At 36.4% G+C, this 23,142-nt stretch overlaps 1 protein-coding gene across 1 annotated transcript in view; it reads right to left on the bottom strand.

Annotated features, from left to right (window-relative positions):
• LOC118838088 (protein NPAT) overlaps window positions 1-23,142 on the bottom strand; it is a 49,394-nt gene that overhangs the window by 13,752 nt on the left and 12,500 nt on the right. The window contains exons 3-13 of the mRNA XM_036745298.1: window positions 20,770-20,830; window positions 17,475-17,547; window positions 15,713-15,753; window positions 14,115-14,333; window positions 13,169-13,253; window positions 8,322-8,409; window positions 7,419-7,510; window positions 7,252-7,339; window positions 5,402-5,498; window positions 4,711-4,836; window positions 1,295-3,019 (exon numbers count right to left, since the gene is read on the bottom strand). Coding sequence (XP_036601193.1) covers window positions 1,295-3,019; window positions 4,711-4,836; window positions 5,402-5,498; window positions 7,252-7,339; window positions 7,419-7,510; window positions 8,322-8,409; window positions 13,169-13,253; window positions 14,115-14,333; window positions 15,713-15,753; window positions 17,475-17,547; window positions 20,770-20,830 — 2,695 coding nt within the window. The remainder of the gene's footprint in view (window positions 1-1,294; window positions 3,020-4,710; window positions 4,837-5,401; window positions 5,499-7,251; window positions 7,340-7,418; window positions 7,511-8,321; window positions 8,410-13,168; window positions 13,254-14,114; window positions 14,334-15,712; window positions 15,754-17,474; window positions 17,548-20,769; window positions 20,831-23,142) is intronic.

Below are 23,142 nucleotides of genomic sequence, written 5' to 3'. Positions count from 1 at the left end.
CTTCATCAAGCGTAATGATCGCTCTGGAGAACAGACCTGCCATCCCTGCTGACCAATTGTCATTGATAGAAAGGTAAGCCTAAGCAACAACGTTAACCTTAGACCACCTTCTAGTCTAGGAATTATCATTCGAGGAAACAATCTCTGTGAAATGATCTGGCCACTACTTTGTAGCTGCTGCCGCTTCTGCCGTCTCGATATAGCCACATCTACTAAAAAACTGGAAAAGAAAGTTCTTACCACCAAAATCTTTGCTACTATGAAATGGTCCAACATCAGAAATAGGTGTTTTTATTATGGAAATGACACTAAAGAAGATATATTACCACTTGTTTTGCTGTAGTACCTCATGGACCACAGAGCCTTTCCAACTGACTTGCAACTCCTACCTGTGTTGTTGCTCCCTATTAGAACAAGAGCTCCTGGAGAACGGGGACTGTCTTGCTTCTCTATCAGTATTCCTGGTACCGAGCACAATGTTTTGCACATAGGAAGCACTTAATAAATGTATTCTTTCATTCCCACATTCCATCCACATATGCAGAAAAAACTTTCATAGCCAATGCCATGATCCCAACCAATTAATGTAAACCCATCAACCTTACTGGAAAAGCAGTAAAACACAGAATGGCTTACTGAAATTAGATATCACTATTGAATATAAAAGGAAGCATGCTTATTTAATTATTCAGGGATTAGTAGGCTGTTCCCTATACCTGGAACACCCAATTGATACTTGGGGAACACCACACCAAGTTCTCCAAACTTGACTCATTTTTTCAAAGCCAATCCAAGTTATGCCTGCTTGCTCCTGAATAAGGCCTTCTATTTCTCTGAAGTTCAGCTGCAATTAATTAGAGTCAGTGCCATGCAGTTTCAGCAATTATTTACTATTTCTCCAACTAAGGTAACACAAGCTCTCCAAGGATAGCAACCATGTCAGATGCTTTTTTATTATTTCCTCAGCAGTGGATTGAATGTAGAGATTTATAGCAGGTGCTCAATAAGTATATTAGTTATTCAGTCCCTTTTGCACAGCTTGTCAACACCATCAGGGTGTAAGTGGGAAAATAAAAAGGAAAATTCAAAACATTACACTTTGATAAGCAGCTCTGGAAACAAGTCTGGTTGGAGGAATTAGCTAAAGTAAGACTGTGAATGTATTCATGATGATCCTTTGAGGATTTCATTTACATATTTACTTTATTCCTACTCAATTAAACTCCTATTCCCACCCAACGATAAAATCTGAGTCCATTCCAGAAAGATACCACTGAAATATTCTTAGAATTACCTTGTGAAAAGTTAGGTGATACTGCCTGGTTCACGGCAAACATACTGTTTGATCTTGGAGGAGTCTGTAACTGCTGTGGTGGTGGGGGCTGAGCAGCCATAGGTGTAGAATTGTTAGGTAAAACTACAACATTAGATTGAGTGACAGCTGTTCCCAAGGCTGTTGGATCAGTCACACAGGTAGCTATCAGGATATTACTGGAATTGCCAAAAGTTGTGCTTGTTGCTGGCATCAAAGTTGTGCTTGTTGCTGGCATCAACTGTATAAATCCTCCATCCTGAGAAACACTTGATGTGACAGCTGCTGAAAATGTGCTGCAGTCATCGTTCTGTATGTTATTTGTTACAGAGTCTTTAGGTTTGAGCACTAAAAGGCTCTGTTCTCCCAAGGCTGAGTCCCCTACTTTTTCAGCAGATAAAACAGTATTTGAAGTTTCTTCTGAAGTCAAACATTTAACTAATCCTACATTTTTGACTGGTGATTTTGCTGGAGAAGATAAGATTATAGTAGGCAAGTTTTCTCCAGTGATACTGGAAACAGCATTGTTTAGTTCTGTATCGGTTGAGACAAATGGGTCATCACTGATGATAATTTTGAGTGATACTATATTTGATGGATCTACTTCTGCTGAGGAATCTCTAGAATGTTCATATTCACCAGTACTTTGAGGTTCAGTGTTGATCTCTCCCACTGAAGAACACAGGGATTCTGAAGGAACAGAATGACTGTATTCTGTAGGATTACTCTCAGTGGGGATCATTTCAATTTCTCTACATTCAACACTTTTGCTAGGGGACAGAAGAACAGCACCACTATCTTCTTTTACAGAAGATGATGGCTCTTGTGATTCCAATGCTATTTCCTCTGAGTTGGAGGGCTCTGATGGCAAACCTTTATTTTCCAAGTGACATGGGTCCACTAAAGATTGACTACTAGACTGTTTGCTTGAAGTGACAGATTCTTCAGGAGGGCCCTCTATTTTGTGTTGATCAGACAAATTTAAACCTGAACTTTGAACAGAGCCAGGTAAGACTTTACTCTGGTTTGAAGAATCGTCCCGGCAATCAGAAGGCTGATGTGATTGAACTGGCAAAATATCATTTGTTTCAATTTTATTCTGCTGAATTTCACTACAATCTGGTGACTTGGAGCTATGAAAAATTGTTTTAAGTTTTACAGAATCACTGGGGCTTCCACAAGACTGGCTATTTTGAGATGTTTTTCCAGTTAATGAAATATTCGGTAAAAAATGGTTTGAATTTTTCCTGTGGTCTGTTAAGTTTTCATTGCTTTCTGCTATTCCATCAAGGGAAGCAAACGAAGCCAGAGGCATATCAGACTGATCAGGATGTAGTTCGGATGTGTTTGGGATGTTAGACACTGAAGAGTCTTTTTCAATTTCCAAAGACATTTCATTTTCATTGGACAGCTGATTTGTGTACAATTCTGTACACGGCTCATTGCATTCAGGGCCAGAATTTCCTCTTTGGTTAAAGTCATTCAAATTAGGCACAGATTCAAAGGTGATTTCAAGGTTACAACTCTGTTCAGGAGAAATACATGAGGATGCTTTAAATGTTTCTTTCTGTAGGGTAGATCCCACTGGGGCACACTGTTCTTGGGTTTCCTGTTTCTTAAGATGATCATCACCACCGCCATCCTTCAAGGCACATGCCTCTTCAGTTTGATAGTCAGTACAAAATGGAGGCTCAACAGAGTGGACATCTGCAAAACAATAGGTTAGCTTAGAGGATCACAAGGTAAGGGGATTCAGATGCTGAGGAGGTTGTCTTCTCTACTTTACTAATTACTTTATTAATGAAGATCATCTTTGGCCTAACAGCATAAACCTTGAGAAACTTTTTTATTCTAAAAATTTTATGAGTATTTGTCTACTTTTACCAATAACAATTCTAACTTTATCAACAAATAAGATAAAAATGTTAAAATTCTACCAGACTGTTACTATCTGATATTTGTGTGTGAAATACGGCATCTAGTCATATGCGATGTGTGTATGTGTATATGGTACATAAGTAAGATTCAGTATGCTACCAGCCAAATTACACTTTACCTAGCATCGGTTAAGTTTACCAAAGCACAAAATAATATAATGTTTTGCTTTTTGTTTTTAAAGTTATAAAAAAACTTTGCTGGCCAAAAAAAGCTTTAAGTGGCTTTGAGTATTAATGACTAGAAGACTTGCCCTAACTTATTTCAACACTTTTTTCTTATATCTCCCCTGTCTAATATGTTTAATTTCCTCCAGTCATGCTACTTCCTTATACTGAACTTTTCTATGTCTCTCTTTTCCTCCTTCCCATCTTTAAAATCTTTCTGACTAGCAGCTGAAGCTGCTCAAATTGCTGAAAACTCTGAATACCTAAGGAAACAACAGGGGTAATTTCCATAATAAATATTTATTAAAATCTAATTTATGTGGTTTTATACAATGAAAATTGTGGATTATGCTGCCTTTTAAAAGAAATAACATTGATATAGACAAAAAAAGTATACATAGTAAGTATACACAGTATACAAAAAGTATACATAGTAAGCAGAAATTAAAAAACCTGGAACATATGAAAAGACCATGCTATTTGTATTACATTGTCATATGTACTAAAGTTAGGTGCATATTAGGGCTTAGCAAGCAAAACTAAACAGCTATTTTAGGGAAAGAAGTAGTATGAATTTTGTATTTAGCATACACACACAAGGTCAGGAGCAGTAAGTTTTTCCCTGATCTGAGGAAAAGTTCTAAAGGAAATAGCAACTGTACTCAAATAAAGGAGAGGACTGGAATACAGATGAATTCAAGAGAAACAAAACAGTCTGAGATATTCTGACAAGAAGCTTTGACGAAAGAAGAACCTGGACTTAATCCATAAAAATCTGGGAAGTCATTACAGGGTTTTATGAGGGTAGTATCATTATCAAAACAAAGGTATTTTCCGTGGTGTTGATAAGCTAGGAGGAAGTACTGGATGTATGTGTTCCAAGAGCAGAGAATCTGACTCAAGTTTGACCAGTATCTGTTATATGCTTACTAGGGGCAAGGCACTGTCCCTAGACTGAGTTTGGTAGTACTGCTATAAAGACAAGATTGGCTATGGGAAGCACCATGAAGTAATAATGAAATCTAATCAATATTCAATAAAAGTCCAGAAACAAGTGATTTTCAGACAAGAAAAATTATTATGAGAAACTATAGTTCAATAATTTCATGCTCAAAAGTTACTGTGGAACTAGGTGCAACATTTTCCTTTGGGGAAGAGGGCACCAAGAGGGCTAAAACACAATTTATTTTTACTATCATTGGTAAACAAAATTCTAAATTAAATGACATATAAATTAGTAGTTTTTGGAAAGTGAAAATTAAAATATTGATTGAGAATACCAATAAAGATACTTACTAGATTCCTCGGTTCCAAAAGCGTTTCCAACTGCTAGATTAGTTTCCTCTACTAAGACATTCTGACTGGCTTCCAAATGCTGACCAGAAATGCCTTGTGATACACTTTTATTATTCTTTCCTTTACCTTTTCAAAATAGGAAACAGTTACGTATAACTCAACATTCTGATTAAGTACACACACATTAGAAAGAAAGGAACAATTCATGCTGCTTTAGAAAAGAAGCACAAACTTCAGTTGTGCAGGATATTTTCCTATACCATTTGGTAGATTGCTTTTTTTAACTGTCTAGGGTATTTCATGTAAGTACATTGGTTTCCCCCAAAATAGAAAGACTCTTGAGGGAAGAAATAAAATGTTTTATTGCTTTTGTACAACTTGACCTTGCCTAAAATAAAGCTAGGCTAATATCAGAACTTCAACAAGTACTTGACAAAATTTTCTACAATGGTTTAATAAAAAAAAGCTTAAGGAGTTACAAAGAGCTCCCTTCTCTTATCTAAAGTTTCTTCAGATTAGAGATCATGATTACAATGTATAGTATTTGTTGAAATGGAGCAAAAAGCTTGTTTGAGATGCTCTGACAAGAGGATACTGACTACTAGTGTTCTCTAGAGAAGTGGAAAAAAAATCTCATTATTCTAAACAAAGCAGAACAAAATAGATGAGTTAATTGCCTGAAAGGTCTTACCATAATCGAATAGATCAAAAAGAGCCTGGAATGCTGGATCTGACTCTGTTTGCTCCAGGATATCCTGTATAGCCTCTTCAGACATGTGAATTTCACTCTGCAAAAGAATTCAAAATACAACAATCACAAGTCTAAGGAAAATGAACATAGCAGCAAAAGAATCACTTGCCAGTTCTTAAAAAACTAATGCATTCAAAGAACATGTAGAATACAATACATCTTAAGAAGAATTATATTAAGTCAGCCCAAGCTTAAAATCAGCAGTGACGATACCATTGAGATGGTGTAGCATCAATTAAGTTGGGACTTTTTTTTACTGTTTTAGGAGGATAAATTAATTGTCTTTTATTGAGCCTTACTAGGTGCAAAACCCCGGGCCCAAACCCCTACCTAGTAGGTGCTAAGCCTATGTGGGTGTGAAGCCCTCAGGGTCCTAAAGGGAGTTGCTAAGACCAAAGCCAATAGTAGGAGCCTAAGTTCTAGTTGCTCAGAGATGTTTAATGATGGCTAAAGAGTGTGTAAAAAGAGAGAACAGAGCTATTTGCAGAGGCTCTCACTTACTGGAAGAGTGCTGGTGTGGGACTCTGGGCAGCCGCTGTAAGAGTCTCCCGGCTAGTCAACCCAGATGTTTTCTTGGTAACTATGAATTGTATTTGGTCTGTTTATAATGTATGTTTGTAATTTGTTTGTATTTGCTCTGAAGTTCAGGGTGCTGGCTTTTTCCCCTCACCTAAGTGAATGATATTTGCATGTTGGATTGAAATAAGACTGTTAACTCCTTAACGCTGCTTTCCTTAGTAAAGCAGATCAAAAGAATCTGCACTGGCAGCGTTCTTGTTGTTGGGCTTGTGTTGATTTTTCACCCCCACAGCAGCTGCTAGATGAATTGTTGCAACAGATGGACAAAGAGATACAACATCTCAGGTGCCAGGCACTGTGCTAAGTGCTGGGGATATAAACATATATTTTGTTTTACAAAACTATGCTAAATTTTATCAAGTGTCAAACCACTATTAATCATGGTAAGAAACAGCATACACTCTCAAATCAGATGCTAGCCTTTGAAAAACAAGTTTTTAATCATTACTTTTGATACAAATCTTAAAAAAAAAAACCAAACCCACAAATCAATTTTAAGAGCCTAGAAATGAGTGTTTCCAGAGTTCTCAACAAACTGGTGCTGGCTTTTACAGTGTTTCAAAACACTTCCTACCTTTAGGTCATTTTCCACAGAGAATGCTCCTTTCAAGTGGTTATCATCACATGTATGTCACAGACTTGGAAAATAAACAGCCCCTCCTACTTTGTCATTGTGCTTGTACTACTGCGCTCATTTTAACTTCACTTCCATGTATTTATTCCTTGTGCCTCCAATTAGATACAAAGTTATTTAAGGGTTGCGACGGTGTTCTTCACAATGCCTAGCTTAGTATCTGGCATAAAACGGGTGCTAAATATATTTGTTATGATGGATGCAGAAGAGGCCTCTCCTCCTGAGGAGAGCATTTATATGTTAAAATGAGTTGGAGGACTAGTCATGTAACACAAAGAAAGAGGCGAGATTTAAAAACAAAAAATGAGTAACCAATCTACATAGTTATTTTCAAGGTGGCTCTCAAAAGCTAGTCAAATTCTATTATTTAATCAGTTTCCCTTTTTGATGAGAAAACATATCACTAGTCTAAAGAACCAGTCCTGAAGTAATAATAGGGATAAAATTAAAGTTTTAAAATTGTAAATTTATACGATAACCTGCAAAAATCAGTGGAAACATAAAAAACTCCAATTACTTTATACTCTGTGTACACACCCACACCCACACACCCACCACCACACACACTTATACATGCCTGAAGTCCCAGGATTTCATCAATTGAAGCCTCTTGTTCAGTAGGATTGCTATCTGCTTGCTTGGGTAGCTGAGCAACGTTACTGTCACTGCAACACATAAAAAATACTTTGAGCACAGATTTTAGATTGGGTAAGATATGGTTTGATATTTTGATTCATATCTCACCTAATCAAGAATCTGTTGATATTTTCTGCAAGTTTCTCTTGTAGAGATTTGTTGCTTAGTATTTTTTCTCTGGCATTTTCAATGACCATTTGCTGCAAAAGAAAATATTAGAAATTATTAAGAGGGCACAAAAGGGAAATTTTATAACTTAAATGGAATTACCTGATGTCAACTAAACAGCCAAACTCTAGGATGAGATTCTGAAGTTGGTGGTAACTTCTTCCAAATGCATTTTGTTTAGGGAGCAGCTGCCCCTCAACCCTTCCTGCTAAATGAGACAACTTCCCTTTCACCAGTCATCTATTTTCTCATTGTTTCTCTTAATATTAGATTTTGATTCTATTATGTGATAGAAGAAAACTTGTTCTCAAAGAGACCAAATCTCTTTATGGATTTTAAAATAATATACTGTGAGGAAGAAGGTGTAATGCAATATGAATACTTAATTCATATTTTGGAATTCAAGGTTGAAATGATAGCCATATAACCTCTAATGGTTTCTAACAGTGGATCTCCACAACAGGAAAAGAAACTACTACTAGAGTTACTTAAGGGAGAACTTAAGAATTCTATGACCATTGTTAATAATTAAGAAGTATCAACATCACATTGTTAATCTAAGAACTTAGTGTCACTTGTTTGCAGATTTCTGTACACATTATATCAATGGTCATTTATAAAGTTTTTTAAAAAGACCTAGCATCCATCTCCTAACTAATCATAATGGCTGAAATGATTACCATAGCAAATAAGTAACCATAATTTTTGTAAAGAATATTAAATTTCCAATAATGTTTTCATCAATAAAGATAGTATTTAATCACAATGTCTTCTACAAATACTACGTAAGGATTAAAAGGGGAGCTTAATGAACATAAAACTTTGGAATTATGGTTCACTTACTTTTTCTACTGTAAATGCATTTGGGTCCTGAAAATTCCGAACTGTGGACTGAGGTCCAGAAAATGTGATGTTTTTCCTTTGAGATTCACTGAAATATGTGAAAAACACTTGTATTTAGTCTCGTTAACACTTTTGTACAAACCTTAAGAGAATAAGTAACAATAAATCATTATTTTTGTTATTATCATTATTATTATTACTCTGATGCCTCGCTGCAGCTTTTCATGGGTACGGCAGCAAAATACAAGATCAGATATGTCTCTAGAAGGGTTTTCAGAGAAGGCGGTCGACATACTAACAATATGTTATCTAAGGAATAACCTAGCAGACTTCAGAGAAAGGCCTATTTACCACGTTGATCAGGATAATAGATATTCTGGTCACAACAGTGCTCAAAGGCCATCTCTTAAAAGTTATAAAAGGACTGCATTGGTAGAGGAGGAGTACTCATAGCAATGAAACCACATATTTCAGAAGAATATTACAAAGAAATCATAGAAAAAAAGCACTTATCTACACTTGTCTTCATTGGCATTAGCCTAAGACCATGCATGAGTAGGTTTAGGATCACGGAATTTATAGCTGGAAGGGGCCTTAGAAAGAGAGTATTTAACCAACACCACCATTTTACAGATGAGGAAAAAATACTGAGAGAGTAAATGAGTGGTTCAAGCTCCCATAGATTTAGTAAGAAGCAGAATAGGTTCTGAATGCAAGTAATCTTGATCCCAAGGCCATTCACTACAACACGCTGCTTCCTCAAATAAGGAAGACTGAGGTGGTAGATATAGGGCAATATATCTTTTGAAGTATCCCAAATATGGAATAAAACTCTAGAACCAGACTCTGTATAAGCTGATAAGGCAATATGTCAGTACAGTTCTCAGGCCTGTTTGTGGTCCTGAACCAGCAGAAGTTGTGACAGAGAAGGATTTCGAGATTCTAAAATATACCTTTACCAAGGTGGGATGTCTATCTGCCAAAGGCAGCAGGAAAACCTGAAGGTTCAAAACCAGCCTGCACAACATACTGGCAGACCTGCCAAAGGATTTCAGGTGGCCCTCAAAAAATGTAGGGTTGCCACCACCACGATCCTGTTTGTCATGTGACCCATGACAACCAACCATGGTCAGTCTATCTCTTGTCTAACCTATCTGCAGCCAGAAGCTTACAAGTTATGCAAATCTGGTTTAGAAAATACATGTCTGTGCCTGTTAAAATATCAATTCACATAAAACCCAAATTCATACATTAAGGTGGAAATGTGGCAAAAGAAAGTCCTTGCATATTAGTATATTTTTAAAGTTACCTTACTACTACCATCAAAACTTTCTAAATATTACTAAGGAGGTGACACACATGACCCTTATTTTACAGTTGACAAAAAAGATAACCAGAGAGGCAGAGACAAGAAGGCAGAGAAAAGGCAGTGACTCACCCAACCTCTCCCAAATTCTCCAAACAAATTTAAAATAACACCTCAAAATGAATTCTAGAGTGGCAAAACTGACAAAAGTGTGGGGCAAAATAATATTCCAGCCCAAGACAACTCAGAAGGTTGGCAGTGAAGAGCTATCTCACTGGGGTAAAACAGGAGCTCAGTCCAGTGCACAACGCACCAGACAAGGCAGCAGCAAGGCCTTGTGCCCTGAACCCCTGCATAAGGTGGCCAGCAGCAAGTGACACCTGGCAAAGCCAGCTGCAGGCCTTGGGACTGACTGAATCAGTAGCAGCGACTTCTGGAGCTCTCAGCCTACAGATGGTAAGGGAGATGAGCAACTGATCAGAAGGAGACTACAAAGGACCCTTTTGCTGGCACTGGGCAGCAGGAATTGTTGGACTGTTCACACTCATTTCCAGGCTGCAGTTTGAAGGCAAGGAGGAGCACTAGGGAGCAGTGACCCTGGTTACTGCTCAAGGGGAGAAAACAGTACTTGTGGTTACTCACATACCAGACTACAGGAGAGAACAGAGAACCACACTTTTCCTTAGATCATACCACCTTGGAAGAACCGAAAACTTACAAACCCCCAGAACCAGCTCTAAAAAGCAGCATAACAATTCAACAACAAAAACTCAAAAGAGAACAACACTGTCAGAATGCCTACATGTGAAACCTTACAGGGGATTATAAATTGGTCTCAAGCCCAAAAAAACCTTCTTGGAAGAGCTGAAAAGGGATTTTAAAAGTCAGATAAAAGAGATAGAAGAAAAATTGGGAAAAGAAATAAGAGGTATGCAAGAGAGAGTAAACAGCTTGGAAAGCTTTGGAAGGACAAAAAATTGATTGAAGGAAACAATTCCTTAAAAAATACAATTGGCCAAATGGGGGAAAAAAATCCACTAAAGAAAACAACTCCTTAAAAATTAGAATTGGGCACGTGGAAGCTAATGACTCTATCAGACATCTAGAATCAGTCAAACAAAATTAAAAGGATGTAAAAATAGAAGAAAATGTAAAATATCTCATTGGAAAAACAAATGAACTGGAAAATGCATCCATATAATTTAAGAATTACTGGTTTACCTGAAAGTCATGATCAAAAAAAGACTCTAGACAGCATCTTTCAAGAAATTATCAAGGAAAACTGCCTAGATATCCTAGAACTGGAGGGTAAAATAGTCATTGAAAGAATCCACCGATCACCTCCTGAAAAAGATCCCAAAATGAAAACTCCAAGGAATATTGTAGCCAAATTCCAGAATTATCAGGTCAAGGAGAAAATACTGCAAACATCCAGAAAGATACAATTCAAATATAAAGGAGCCAAAATCAGGATTACACAGGACTTAGTAGCTTCTACATTAAAAGATCAGAGGGCTTAGAATATGACATACTGGAAGGCAAAGGAGCTTGGCTTACAACCAAGAATCAACTACCCAGCAAAATCAAGCATATTCTTTCAGTGGAAAAGATGGGATATTTAATGAAATAGGGGACTTTCAAACTTTCCTGATGAAAAGACCAGAGTTGCATAGAAAATTCTATCTTCAAATATAAAACTCAAGAGAAGCATAAAAAGGTAAACAGGAAAGAAAAAAAAAAACCCATGTTATTTAATAAGGTTAAACTGTTTACATCCTGACATGGGAAGATGATACTTGTCACTCTTGAGACCTCTATCTCTATTAAGGCAGTTAGAAGAGGTATACATAGACAGAGGGTGTGGGTATAAGTTGACTTTGATATGAAGATATAAAAAATAATTAAGGGGTGAAAAAAAGGATTGTACTAGGAGAAGAGGAAAAGGGAAGGCAAAATGGGGGAAATTATATCACATGAAGAGATGCAAAAGATCTATTACAGTAGAGGGAAAGAAGGGAGGGGGGTGAGCATTGTTTGAACCTTACTCTCTTCAGATTTGCTCAAAGAGGGAATAACATAAACACTCAGTTAGGTATAGAAATTTATCTTTATTGGGAAGTAGGAGGATAAAGGGGAAAGAAGGGGGCGGGGATAGAAGGGAGGGAAGGGAAGGCAGACAGGAGGAGAAAGTGGAAAGGGGGGAAAGAAGATTGAGGGAGGCAGTGGTAAGCAAAACACTGGTGAGGAGGGACAAGGTGAGAGAGAAAAGTATAAATGGGAAAAGAGGATGGAGGGAAGCACACAATTAGTAATCATAACTGTGAATGTGAATGGGATGAACTCTCCCATAAAATGGAAGCAGAGAGCAGAGTGGATTAAAAACCAGAATCCTACAATACGATGTCTACAAGACATTAGCAGAGAGATACACACTGAGTGAAGGTAAAATGGTGGGGCACAATTTATTATGCTTCAGCTGAAGTAAAAAAAAGCAGGGGTAGCAATCTTGATCTCAGACAAAGCAAAAGCAAACATATACTTATTTAAAAGAAGTGAGGAAGGAAATGATATCTTGCTAAAAGGTACCACAGACAACAAAATGATAACAATACTAAACATATATATATAGAGAGAGAGAATCCTAGAGAATCAACAAAAAACCTACTAGAAATAATTAACTTTGCAGGATAAAAAATAAACCCACAGAAATCATCAGCTTTTCTATAATAGTAACAAAACCTAGCAGCAAGAGATAGAAAGAGAAATTCCACTTAAAATAATTATAGACAATATAAAATATTTGGGAGTCTACCTGCCAAGACAAACCCACAAACTATATGAACACAATTAAAAACACTTTTCACACAAATATAGTTAGACCTAAACAATTGGAAAAATACCAATTGCTCATGAGTAGGCCGAGCATTTAATATAATAAAAATGACAATTCTACCTAAATTAATTTGCTTATTCAGTGCCACAACAATCAAATTAGCAAAAAATTATTTTATAGAACTAGAAAAAATAACAAAATTCATCTGGAGAAACAAAAGATCAAGAAATATCAAGAGAATTAATGAAAAAAAAAAGGCAAAGGAAGGCAGAGTAGCTGTACCAAATCGAAAACTATATTATAAAATGGCAAATCATCAATATGATTCATGACCTCAATTAAAGTCTATTCTATTAAGTTTTAGCAGGTCCTATTAAGCTCTGTCACCCATTAAGCTTGAAGACTCATCAACAAAGGGATTTTTAACCAGTGATATTTTTTTTAAGTTACAGAATTTCATCAGGATGCTTTCTTTTCTGTTGGTAGTGGTACCCAACCGGACAGGACCGTAGATCCTAGAAACAGATGCTTTACCCAAGCCCTAAGCACACGTGACATATTTATCATTGTTTTTCAAATAAATAGGCCTGGGAAGTTGACTCAGTCCTCCTACTATATCCAGAATACAATTATCTTGGCATAATATCTCATTTTAATTTCAGGTATTAGTGCCTCATGTCAAAAGAAAAGAAGAAAAATAAAAACTACCTTTTTCGTCTTCCAGGAGACATTAAGCTAGAATGAATTTTTCGTTCTTGAGGTACAGGAACTACAATATGTAAAGAATCTGTAGCTAGGAAAAAATACAAAGAGCCCCATTCAATATTGCGGAAAGACATTAAAAACCTAGTAAGGTGAATAATATGAAAATTTGAGCTTCAAGGATAAACGACACTACAGAAATATGAAGTGTTCTTTTTAAGTTTGATTACCTTCAATATTAAGAGACTCTCTTCTACTGTTGGAAATACAGAAATGTAGGAAAGAATAATGTGGAGTTCTAGATAGGACAGAAGTATATAGGGAGACTTACAAGTGAAATGACACATATTTTAAACCAATTTTCTTCATCTCAAATTGGACTTCTCATAGTTCTCCTTAACTGCCAAGCTCTGCTTCTCTCTCCTTTTTTCCATACTCTTTATTAAATGGCATAATTTTTTTTATTAAGGAAAGAACTAAAATAAATTATTTCAGTTATAAAATTCGAAGGAAAGATTATCAATCATTCTTAGTGGAGGGGAAGCTGTAATATAGCTTTAGCTATCCAGCAAATTCAAGATATGTTATTTTGGATAGTTTACCTGCATAACTGATGCTACCTAATTGTACTCATTTATATCTTCTTCTCTGCTCAACAGCTCTTCATGAAAGGCACTATCAAGAAAAGTTAATTTTTTTTAAATGGACAGGTTACTTTCAATTCTATTTTCATATAGTCAAGAGAAAAACCATAAATTTTCCCCATGATAAGCATCAAGAAGTAATTTTAAAAAACAATTTAGGTATTTATATATATATAGATATAAAGATATATATATATAGATATATAGATATACAGATATTGATATCTATATAGATATCTATATCTATATATAGAGGACAATAATATCAGAGCTCTATCAACGATAGGAAACAAAATATTGAAACTTACGGGCAATGTTGTCAGGAGGCTGTGAAACAAAAGCAGAATTTGTTCTGAACTGGGTTGTATTTTGACTTATTGGTCTGATGACTTGTGTAGCTGCTAAAGGAGTAGAACTATATTGTCCTGTCTGGTAGGGCAGAGATGGTAGCTCTGAGTTGATGGGAACTGCCTGAGATGCAAACTTTCGTTGTCGTTTGATTTCTGCAATTCCACTTCTTGTACGTGCTAAAAAGATGAACATTTTAAAAACATGAATGGTAATTCACAAACAATAACCATAAAACTTAATAAAACAATGGCTCAGGAAATACAAGAAATGTATATTATCTGGCACACTGGATCTGAAGTCATGGGGGAAAAAAAGCACTTTTGTTTACTCATTTTATATTGTAAGACAGAGACAAACAAATGTAATTCTACCCTGTGTGTAGTTTAAGCTTCTACTGTAACCTTTTTCTTCCTCATATTAACTCCAACCAAATCTTTCATATGTTATGAGAATTCAATTAAAATCAGTAAATAATTATCCAGTGTCTACTATGTACACTCAACCGTACTCAGTGTGGGTGAGATATAAAGTTCAGGCAACATACTGTCCCCACTATTAAAAGTCCAGTAGGGCAATGTCAAATATACACAAAGACTAACACAAAATATTACATAATTTTATCAGAGACGTCCCAAAGGGCTGGAATAAAGAGATGAATACTGACTAGGGATAACAGTCAATGGAGAAGAGTGTGTTATATGAGTCTAGCTTTAAAGAACAGAGATTCAACAGGTAGAGGGCATTCTAGACACATGGAAACATTATGAGCCCAAAGGCTCAGAGGTCACTGAGTGAATGGTACATATGGGGAATTCCAAGTAGTTCTGTTTTATGAGAGGGCAGTATAAGATAAAGCTGCAGAGATAGAGTGGTACTGACTTAAGGAGATCCGTGAATGCCAGACAAAAGAGTTTCCATTTTATTCAAGGGGCAAAAAGGAGAAATCACTGAAGGAGTTTAAAGAATAACATGACTAGTTCTACCCATGAGGAAGATAAGTCTAGAAGCAGTATCAAGGATCATTAGTTCAGGCATACAGTAAATAAGAGCTGGTATAAAGGTGTTAACGGTGGGAATAGAGAGGAGTGTCACACTGGCAAAACTCACAGGATTTAGAAACTGTTGATTTAAATTAAAAAAAAAAAACAACAACAACAACAAAAAAAAAACTTGAACGTAAAACACCAAAAAATAAAGAGCAAGTCCACATACAAAGCAGAAAACAAAAAGGTGAATTATACAAGAAACCATAAATCTCCATTTCGTACTGCTTGCTCATTTAGAAACTTTTAATATTTAAAGGTAGGGAAGAGTGAAGAATTAAACTTCACTTCACTTACTGGAAATATGGCAAGCAGGAAACAAATATTAAAATATGTATATGTGTGTCTGTGTATACATATATTTAACATGTTAAATGTTAATCTTAAATTAATCTGGCTTACTATCCATGGATAGAAGGTCTGTCATGAAAAGAATGACCACATAATCAGTCATAATTAAGAGTGCTCTGCTCGGCATTGGTTTGAACTTACTGTAAAAGCAGAATACGAACCTCTCTGATTAGCAGCAAACCCTGGGGAACTCTGCATGCTCCTACCAAATACAATGAAGTGGTTATCAAAAAATATTTAGCAAGTGTTCCATGTATACATGACATTTTGGTTTAGGTACAGTTAAACTTGAAGTAAAGGTTTGGCCAAAAAGTGACTACATAGGTCTCCTGCATACTCTGTGGGGCAGGGAAATTTGGCAGAATGCATAAAATAAGTTTTAAGTTTAAAAACCTAAGAAGGTAAAGTACAACTGGATCACTTACAGCTTAGACTTACTTTAAGATTTCTAAAAAAGTGTCATGTGTAAAATAAATATTTGCATTCCTTCCATTATAACATGCTATTCTTTGATGTCTTTGTGGGGTGAGGGGGAGCAGGTAGTGGGGCACGGGAGAAGTGTGTCAGAGGTTTGGGATGTAAAGGTTGCGTACCGGATATATGACTCTTTGGGGCTTAGTTTCATCTATGGTCTATAGATTCAGGAAACTTGTACTATGGACCCTCACAGAACTGTTACAAGGAAAGTGCTTTATGTATCTTAAAATGTTTACAAAAATGTGACTTATTAAGAAAGGATGCTGCCCAAATGAATTCTGAAATTTTCATGATGATTTACAAATGAGATAAGTGCTAGCATCCTCACATAAAAGCTAAATCATTTCCCTATTTTATCAAACAAATAAGAGCTGAAATGAACAAAGCCAAGGTGACCTGTATTTTGTAAGGGGGACATAAAAGACCAACCAGTTAGCAAATGCAACCTACCCTAAAAGATTTTTTCCTATGATTCTGTATGATTTGAAACACAGCATGCACTATAAAGTCATATCTTGTTTGGTCAGAAGCCTGTTGTTCTGATATAACAGGAAGATTTCTCTATCTGAAACCGAGTATTCCATTCAATTTTGACATCAGCCAGACATCACCTTACAGAGGGACCCCCGACTCGTGACTTTTGGTCTCTGAAGCCAGGTACACAGTAGAGTCCCCTGGCGGAGAGGGTAGGCAGGAAATGCAGCCACATTTGAAACAACATGGAAGAAGCACCCATTTACAATTCTAAGAATGGCCTAGGCATAAACATAAATGATCCCTACAGAGTTCCCTATTGGGCTTTTCAGTCAAATAAGAAAGCACTTATTTGAAAGCTAATTTTTGTCAGAACTGGCTTCCCACTGAGTTTACTTAGGTTTAGGACTTTAGGGACACAGTGCAATAACTGAGTTTTATGACATATAAACACCTTATTTACAAAAGAATAAAACACCAAAGGTGCCCTTGGGCATATGAAGTATTTCTCCACAAAGGTGGCAAGATGATGCTGAAATAAAATCAAAGCCTATTTGTTTAGTCTTCCAATCCCCCTTCTTTTGAGTTCAAAAAAGAAAAGGTATTCTGGCATAGTAAGATGATGGAGAGTTAGGTGGTATCATTTTGACTACCACCTTCCTAGGTCCACAGGTAACTGTGGGAAAGTATAATTGCTAATGCCTCAATTCTCTCATCTATCAAAAGAGGGTGTTGTACTAGATCTAAGGTTCATTTTAGCTTTAAAATTTCCTATTAAATTAAAAGATTGTATTTTTAAACCAATGGTTTAGTGCAAGTCACTAAAATAAATATTTCTAAGTATTAGGACACCAAATCCTCTCTTTGATCGATTCTATACAAGCTACACTACATGGGGTATTGTTAAAGACAAGACCAAAACTGTTTTTGCCTTTAAAAATCTTAAGTATTCCATGATCCTATGTTTGTTACCTGATCTGAGAAAGTGTATGGTCTAATTTCTTCCAAAGAGATGACATCATTGCTGGAACATCATTTGTTGTTTCTAAAATATAGAAGAAATATTCCTCAGTTAAGCATCTAGCAGAAACCCCAATTTTCAGTTTGAATATAAACCCAGTTTTAAAATAAGTAAAGAAAATGTCTAGTTCCTGCCTTGTCTGGTAATACTATTCATGTGAGAAGTAATGCAAAAGAGAAGCTAGTTTTAGGGATGATTGCAAAGTTATGCTAAACTTAGTTTATGACACACTTAGGGAATGGCCTTCTCCATTAAGTTGTAATATTTCAAAAACAAAAACTAATAAAATTCTCAGCTTATGAAAAAGAAATTGTCTTAATTTTATTGGATGCTTCATATTATAGGTTTAAGTTTTTTTTTGGCCCAAGAAAGCAAAATAAAACAAGTTCTATTTAACGTATTTGAACTCTTTGCTTTTGCGTTTAGAATCTGAACCCTGTCACCTCTCTTCAACCCCTCAAATTGCATAAACATTACAAAAACAACAAAGTAGCCATGATTTTGGAAATAATAATCTAACACTTTAAACAGTTTCCTTGTGTCATTTACCATCACTACCAATAATATTTGTGCACACTGAATTTATATGATTGACAATAAAATAACTGAACTAGTATTAACTGGATTATAACAATCTTATTGACTTTCCCAGGCATAATATCTACCTTAAAGGGTTTTTTTGGTCTAGACCTACAAACCATCCCTAACTTACAGTTTATGAGAGTTGCTTGGAACACTGAGGTTCTGACCATGACCATACAGCTAATATGGGCTACAGGCAAGACTCATTGGGTCTTTCTGACTCTAAGTCAGTCTTCTATCCATCATGCTATACTGCCTCTCACAATCCCCTTTTGTGCAAATTAGTGAACACTAAGAACCTAATTGTGTGTGGATCTGGGGAGAAAATAAACAGCTTCTGCCTTAAAATTTCAACCAGGAATAATAAAGTCACAGGAAGCTTAGAAAAAGTATAGCTTTAACTTTGCTTTTAAGATGAAGCTAGAGAAAACTATGCAATACAAAATTTAGAATGAAAATATTTTTAGAGTCAAGGCTAATTTAGAGGAGTAAATGTAATTTTTGTTTCCAATAGCAGTTATGCTCCAAATATTCCTACAAAGGAAGGATAGGATACTGAAGAAATGGGATATTAAATATATTTTTTAAAGAAGAGTGGCAAAAAACATTTACATGCTTCCATCCCCAAATCCCCAAACTACAGCAATTCACATTTGGTCACTATTTCTATGTTCCTGGAGCTCTTATTGAGAGTCAGTCAGGAAAACATGGGTTCAAGTACTGATACTGGCATACTAGCTGTGTGATCAAGGGCAAGTTGCTTAACTTGCCAGTATTCCAGGCAACTTTCCAGGTATTTTCATGTGAAATTCCTCAGAAGGAACTGGGAATGTTTAACCTGAAAAAAGGATGGAGGAAGGTTGAGGAGGAAAGAAGAACAAGAAGAGGCTATAATGTTCATGTATTTAAGAGGTTGTCATTTGAAACAAGGATTGGATTTGTGCTGCTTTTCATAAGAGGGTAGACTAGGAGTACTAAGCTGCAAAGAGGTAAAGTTGGGTCTGATTTAAGGAAAAATTTACTAAAATTATAGCTTTCCAAAAGTGGAATGGGTTGTTTTGGGAGGGAGTATAGTTTTCATTGACTAGAACAGGGGTTCTTAACTTGGGGTTTGTGAGCTTAAAAAATTTTTTGATAACTATTTCAAAATAATTATTTCCTTTATGATTCTATGGATATAATTTTATGTATTTAAAAACATAATGATTCAGAGGCTTCAGCAGACTGCCAAAGCAGTCCATGACAAAAAAGACTAAGAACCCCTAGACTATGTATGATAACTTGGGCATGCTGTATAGAATATTATTCAGCTATGAGTTGGACTAGATGACCTCTGAAGTTTTCTTCCAATTCTTATATCCCATAATCTAGTGATCATAAGTTAGAGAAGAGTTACTGGTACACATTGTGGAGTTTTCATACAGAAGTTCCCTGCACCAAAGGGATCACAAGTACAGTTTTTTTTTTTTGAAGAGGCTAGGTTGAAAACTGGGTAAGTGGGATAAGTTATATTAATATTGACAATCGTATAGCACTTTAAGGCTCACAAAGCATTCGGTAAATTATCCCATTTGGTCTTCAAAACAAGCCTGGTGGGGTAAGGTGATGTTATTATCCTCCTTTTCCAGATGAGGAAACTTAAGTTTACTGAGCAGTTAAGTGACTTGCCCAGGGTCCCAAAGTTATTAAGGGCCTAAGGCAGTATTTGAATACAGGTTTTCTTTAAAGTTAGTGTCCTTTTAGCTATGTCATTCTGTCTCTTTTTTAAAAAAAAGTAAGTTATGGGCATTTAAGAGGAAGAGGGACTAGACTTAAGATTTCATTAGTATAAGAAGCTCCCCAGATAGGACACTGCCTAAATTCATGTTGGCTGGCACCTTTTCTACAATATAAGAGCTGCTCGAAGCCCTAAGAGTTTTATGGCTTGCCCTGGCCCATCAGGCAAAGGCCTTGAACACTTCCTGTAATGTCCTGGTTTCTAGGCCTGCTCTCACATAGGAACTTAAACCAGGAGAATCAAAAACATCAGAATCTCTTTCCTAACTCTTTATCATTAGCTTAATTTCTACAGTTTACTGCAGGATATAAATTGATACTTAAGGCTACTGATTAATGTAAAGCCTCAAATTTATACTCTAGGGACCTGGGCTCAAATCTTGTTGAGCTCTTTACTCCCTGTGGAATCAGCTGATCAAAGTAGAGAACCAAATTAAAATTTTCCCATTTTAAAATTTAAAAATATTTTTTAAAAAATTCAATCAGCGACCTGCTCTAAAAGATACATAACATCAATTTATGCATCACACAGAAAAAATTAAGAATCTCTCTCCATACTTTATCAAAACAAAATACTGCTCCACCCCCAGCAGTTTTTCTTTTTTTTAAATGAAGCATGTTTTTTGGTTTTTTGGACCTGATTTGTGATTTCATTGGTATAAGGAACTTCCAGGAATGAACATGTGCAACATACACTTTGGGGCACTGAGAAGTTAAACGAGTTACTCAGAGTCACACTGATGTTGATGTTAAGAGTCAAGACTTGGTTCTGGTCTTTCTGATTCCAAAGCTAGCTCTCTATCCAATGTGCCAGGCAATGACTTTTAAAAAAACAAAAGCCCCCCAAACAGGAAAAACTAAACTTTTTCATTCATTCAAAATTCCTACCTTTTGCTTTCATAGCTACATATTCATTCAAAATTGTTGTTAAATTTTTTCCAAATAAAGACTGAAAAGGAAAAAGAAACTAGTTATTACCATTATTATGACGCAGCAGCACTAGTAATCTTCCACACTGGAACATTCACTCAGACTATTATATTAAAATGTAGGAAGGCTGGCCAGTTTTTGAGGAAAAAACAAATAAGGGTAAAGGAATAACCAAATCCAACTGAATCTGAAGAGGAGGGAGAGACCCCAAAGGGCCATTTTCTGACCAGGGGAAGACTGGTAAATTATGGCCTGGTAATAAGACCTCTGCAGGGAGGCAGAGACCCAGACAAAACAACTACTCAAAAGCTAAACTGGTCCTTTGCCCCCTCATTCTAGGTATTTTAAATTTACCTACAACTATATCCCAGGCAACTAAAAGTGAGAATAGAAAAAGTGAGGGAGGGTTACTTGCACAATGCTCTGGACTGCTCTCCCTCTTCACTCTTGTCTCCTGACTTCAAGACCCAAAGGAAATCTTACCTTCACGAGAAGCCTTCTCCAATCTGTCTTAATTCTAGTGCCTTCCTTCTGTTGGTTATATCCTCTTTATCCTGTGTATAGTTTGTTTGCATATAGTGTCTTGCATATCCTTACCCCACCATTAGACTGTGGGCTTGTAGAACACAGAGACTTTGTACTTTCAGTGCTTAGCAAAGTTTCTGGCACACAGTAGGTGCTTAACAAAAGTTTACTGACTGACAATACATGTTAACTCAAATCATGGAAAGATCTTGGCTAGAAAACAGCTTGGATATAGAATGTTAAATGAAATTGTTTATGATAGACTTATGACTAAAATGCAGTATTACCATTTTTTTTCCTTTGGTAACTATACAAAATAAATGCAAAGTAATTGGGGAGGAGGGAGGCACAAAAAGTTGGGAGGGAGAACATCAGTAAAGGCCTCATGTAGGAAGTGGCAGGTGAGTTGAGCCTTTAAAAACAAAACAAAAAAAAAAACAAACCCCAATAATTCCAAGAGGCAGAAGGGAGAAAGGAGTGTATTCTGGGCATGCATGGGAGACAGGCTGGGAAATTAACTGTGGAAATTAACTGTGGCGTGTGAAGAACAGGAAAAAGGTGAATTTGGCTAGTGGCGAGACTGAAGAGTCTGTCTGTAATAAGGCTAGAAAGATAGGTTAGATTCATGTTGTAAAGGGCTTTAAATGCCCCAAAGAGGCATTTACATTTTATCCCAGAGGCAAAGGGTAACCACTGGCCCTTACTCAGAAGGGGAGTGACATGATCAAACATACACTTTAGCACAGAGCCAAAGGTTGTGCAGGCCTGCTTTAGCAGATGCATGGAGAACAGATTAGCATAAGGAAAGATGAGGCTGACAGATTAATTAGGAGGCTACTGCAGTAGTATGGGACAGAAAAGATAAGAGTCTGAATGAAGGTGGTTTCCATGTGAATGGAAAGAAGACTGCTGTAAGAAATGTGGAATAGAAGCGACAAAATCTGGCAACAGATTGGCTACAAGAGTTGAGGGGTTTAAGGAACTGAGAAGGACTTCAAGGTTGTGAACTTTAAGAGGATAGAAATAGGGAATTTAGGAAAAAGGAAAGGTTTTTGGAGAAAAGATAATGAAATCTGTTTTGGACATGTCAACTTGTCTAGGGCTAGATATTCAGAACTGGGAGTAATCTCCACAGCAATAATAACTGTCCCAATGGGAACTGATCAAGGTCACTAAGAAATTTTAGAGACTAGGGAGCCCGGGACAGAGCCCTAAATGTGATATACCCAGTTAGGGAGTAAGATACGGATTAATATCCAGCAAAAGAGACTGGTAGGAGAACAAGGAGACAGCAGCATTAAAAAAACAAACAAACTCAGAGAAGGCCAAAAAGAGAAGGGGGTTAAAATATCAAATGCTACAGAGGAATAAAAAAAGATGAGGATTGAGAAAAGGCTATCTTATTTGACAATTAAGAGTCACTGGTAATGTCAGACTGGGGGCCAGATTGCAAGTTAGAGGAGAGGAAATGGAGACAATGAATGCAGATGGCTTTTTCTTGAAAGAAGTTGCTGTGGAAGGAAAAGAATGTTATAAATGACAACTTGAGGAGATGGCAAAGGGAGGTTTTTTTCCCTTTGTTTTAGACACATTTTTAGTCAGTACAAAACGAGCCAGTATGTAGGGAGGTCATAAGCCAGAGGAGTGGAAGGGAGTGGGGATCAAAATTATAAGTGGAGAGCACGGCCTTGGTGAGAAGAGCCAGATCTTGATCAGAGACTAAAGGAGGAGGTTTTCAAATATACGACAGAGAACAATTAACCTCTATCTCCTTTGTAAAGTATGAGGTGAGGTTTTCTGCTGAAA

Source organism: Trichosurus vulpecula, chromosome 2, assembly GCF_011100635.1.
Source record: "Trichosurus vulpecula isolate mTriVul1 chromosome 2, mTriVul1.pri, whole genome shotgun sequence".
Lineage (NCBI taxonomy): Eukaryota > Metazoa > Chordata > Mammalia > Diprotodontia > Phalangeridae > Trichosurus > Trichosurus vulpecula.
The sequence above is the reverse complement of the archived record's forward strand: the minus strand, read 5'-3'. Positions and strand labels throughout refer to the sequence as shown.